This window comes from Alexandromys fortis, unplaced genomic scaffold (genome assembly GCF_014885135.2).
Source record: "Alexandromys fortis isolate MF-2015 unplaced genomic scaffold, M_Fortis_MF-2015_v1.1 scaffold_407, whole genome shotgun sequence".
Lineage (NCBI taxonomy): Eukaryota > Metazoa > Chordata > Mammalia > Rodentia > Cricetidae > Alexandromys > Alexandromys fortis.
In genome coordinates, this window is record NW_026068301.1 from 72929 (window position 1) to 75708 (window position 2780).

At 35.8% G+C, this 2780-nt stretch overlaps 1 gene segment (V, D, J or C); it reads left to right on the forward strand.

Moving 5' to 3' along the window:
- The first annotated feature begins 1037 nt into the window (after positions 1-1037).
- LOC126495007 (immunoglobulin kappa variable 1-5-like) lies at positions 1038-1534 on the forward strand. The segment is given in 2 exon segments: positions 1038-1094; positions 1215-1534. Coding segments are annotated over 2 exon segments (366 nt in total).
- The last annotated feature ends 1246 nt before the right edge of the window (positions 1535-2780 follow it).

The window sequence follows — 2780 nt, forward strand, 5'->3', positions numbered from 1 at the left end:
CAAGTCATTCCCTGACATCTCACCTCAAGTCTATGGGTCTGTCTTAGACTTCTGCTCTGTGGAATGTAACATTGCTATTACTCTTTGTACATGCACATCATCCTAGAGTTATATAGTCATGAAGATTGTCCAGGATGCAATTGCACTGGGCTGAGCTGACACACACACACTAATGAACAATGTAAACCCAGTAGTCAGAAAATATTATTAGAAACTTTTTAGAGACTTGTAAGGAAAAGACCTTGGGAGACAGCTCTGTTCCCTACCACACCTACTCCCTTTAACTAGAATGTTCACCTGAACTTCCAGAATGGAAAAGTCCTTTAAAAACAAGAAAAAGATGAACTGTTAAAATCATTGAGTAGTTAGATTGTTGGGTATATTTCTAGAGGAGCTGGCATTATCAGTTCACTTATTAAAGCAATTGGCCGAAAAACCTAAAACATTAATCATTAATCATCTTCACTAACTGTCCTAATAACCCCTATCTTTTAGGATGACCCAGAAAGTTTAATCAAAACATAGATTTAAACAAGCATCATTGCTCTTATAAAAATCATCTTTGTTATTATCTGCGAGTAAATTGCACAAGGAGGAGAGGAGATATTTTATGAAATAATCACACTGTATTAGATACAGTGATATCCTTTAACATAACAATCCCACCAAGCCAAATACAGGAGGAATATAGCAGCAGCTAGCAGGAGGAAGCACATTATTTAAAATGGAACAATTCAGTTGAGAAGTGATGTGAATAAAGGATTTTATACTTGTGTTAATCTCTTTTGGCCTGCTGGAAAAATTATCAAAACACTTTTTGTAATAAACTATAACATTAACAAAAACAGTGTTTATTAAAATCTGAAACATTTTGGTCTAGCTTGGGACACCTGCAGGTCAACCAGCTGAGTTACTAAGATAAAGCATTACTGCATCTGTGCTCAGCTCTGCCCAGGTCCTGGTGATTTGCATTTGTTCACTCACATCTTCTTAAAAACATGGTCACACCCTGTCTACGATTCAGTCAATAACAGGTTACAGCATAGGCATGAATCCTCCTCAGCTTTTGGTGTTCCTGCTGTTCTGGATCCCAGGTAAGGAATGACAACTATGTTAATTTGTTTATCTTTTTGTAATCAGTGCAGCTGGAACTTCAAAGAAGTCATTTCTATCATGACTAACCAAAAATATTATATGTATGTTTCCACTCACAGGCATAATATGTGACACCCAGATGACCCAGTCTCCATCCTTGTCTGCATCTCTAGGAGACAGAGTCAGCATTACTTGCAGGGCAAGTGAAAGCATTAGTAATTGGTTAGCCTGGTATCAGCAAAAACCAGGCAGTTCTCCTAAACTCCTCATATACAATGCAGCCAGTTTGGAATCTGGGGTTCCTTCAAGGTTCAGTGGCAGTGGATCTGGGACAGATTTTACTCTCACCATTAGCAGCCTGCAGCCTGAAGATGGTGCTACTTATTACTGTCAACAGTATTGGAATACTCCTCCCACAGTGATACAAGCTATGACATAAACCCCTGAAGGATGTAGCAGAGTCACCAGCTGTCACTCTTATTGTTTCCATCTGCTAATATATTATTGCAAAGACAATCAGACTGAGAAAGTCACAGTGACATTAAGGTACAGCCGCCTATAGTTTCCTTTCCCCAAATGTCTTTCTTCCTCTTTAGTCCCATCTGTATCTTTTTGAAACAAAGTATCATGCGTTTAAGATCAATATATTCAGTTATAAAACTAAATTAAAAACTCTATAGAGATCCCTCCGAATTGTTTTAATATACAGTATTGTGGTCAGAATTATAGGTTCTTACTCAGAACCAGAAAGACAAAGATAATATGTACTCATTCATCAGTGACTTTTATACACGAAGCAAATAAAAATTAGCCTATGTTTCACAATCCCAGAGAACTTCGACAACAAAGAGAACCCTAAGAGAGACATATATGGATATAATCTACATGGGAAATAGAAAAAAAATCTCCTGAGTAAATTTGGAGCATAGGAATCATGCCATTTCTCACATTTTATATATTAGGTATTTGTCACAGCTTTGCAGAAATAACTAATGTAAGAAGTTTGCTATTTCAAAGAAATTGATATAGGGGATTTTCTGATGCTTCTTCAGAGTATATCTTCCCCAAAGCAGAAGCTGCAGTGCCTGCTCTCCTAGAGCACTTGGTATTGAGTAATCCAGAATTCAGTGAGGAGAACAAAACAACTACACAAAAAGATATTCTGGATAGCAGGTGGTAAGGATCTAAAAATGTTGAGATTTGTAATTCTGGTTAGAAAGAGACTGTGGTATCTGTTATAGATAACAATGCTGAGTCTATAATATTTTAGTATGAAAATCAGTATGTAGTCATTTGACCCAATTCAAAATTGATGTGAAGATTAATGGAAAAAAATAATGCTGATTCACAAGTTGTTTTTGATTGGTTGTTTAGAGATGTGGAAAAATGTCATTGGTAGGAAACTTAAAAAGTTTGAAAGGTGTGGCCACCATATCCTTACCTTATTCTCAGATGACTCTAGTTGATATAGCAGATTTGTGTTATTTAATTTATAAGAATGTAAATCTTTTAAAAAAAGATAATGTACAACCAGTTTCAAAAGTAGAAGAAATCAACTGTAAATATAACCTTATGAAAATGATGGAGACTCTTAAACAGGAAGTGAAAAACTCCCTTAAAGAAATGGAAGAAAACACAAACAAAAAGTTAGAAGAAATTAATAAATCACTCAAAGATACCAAAGA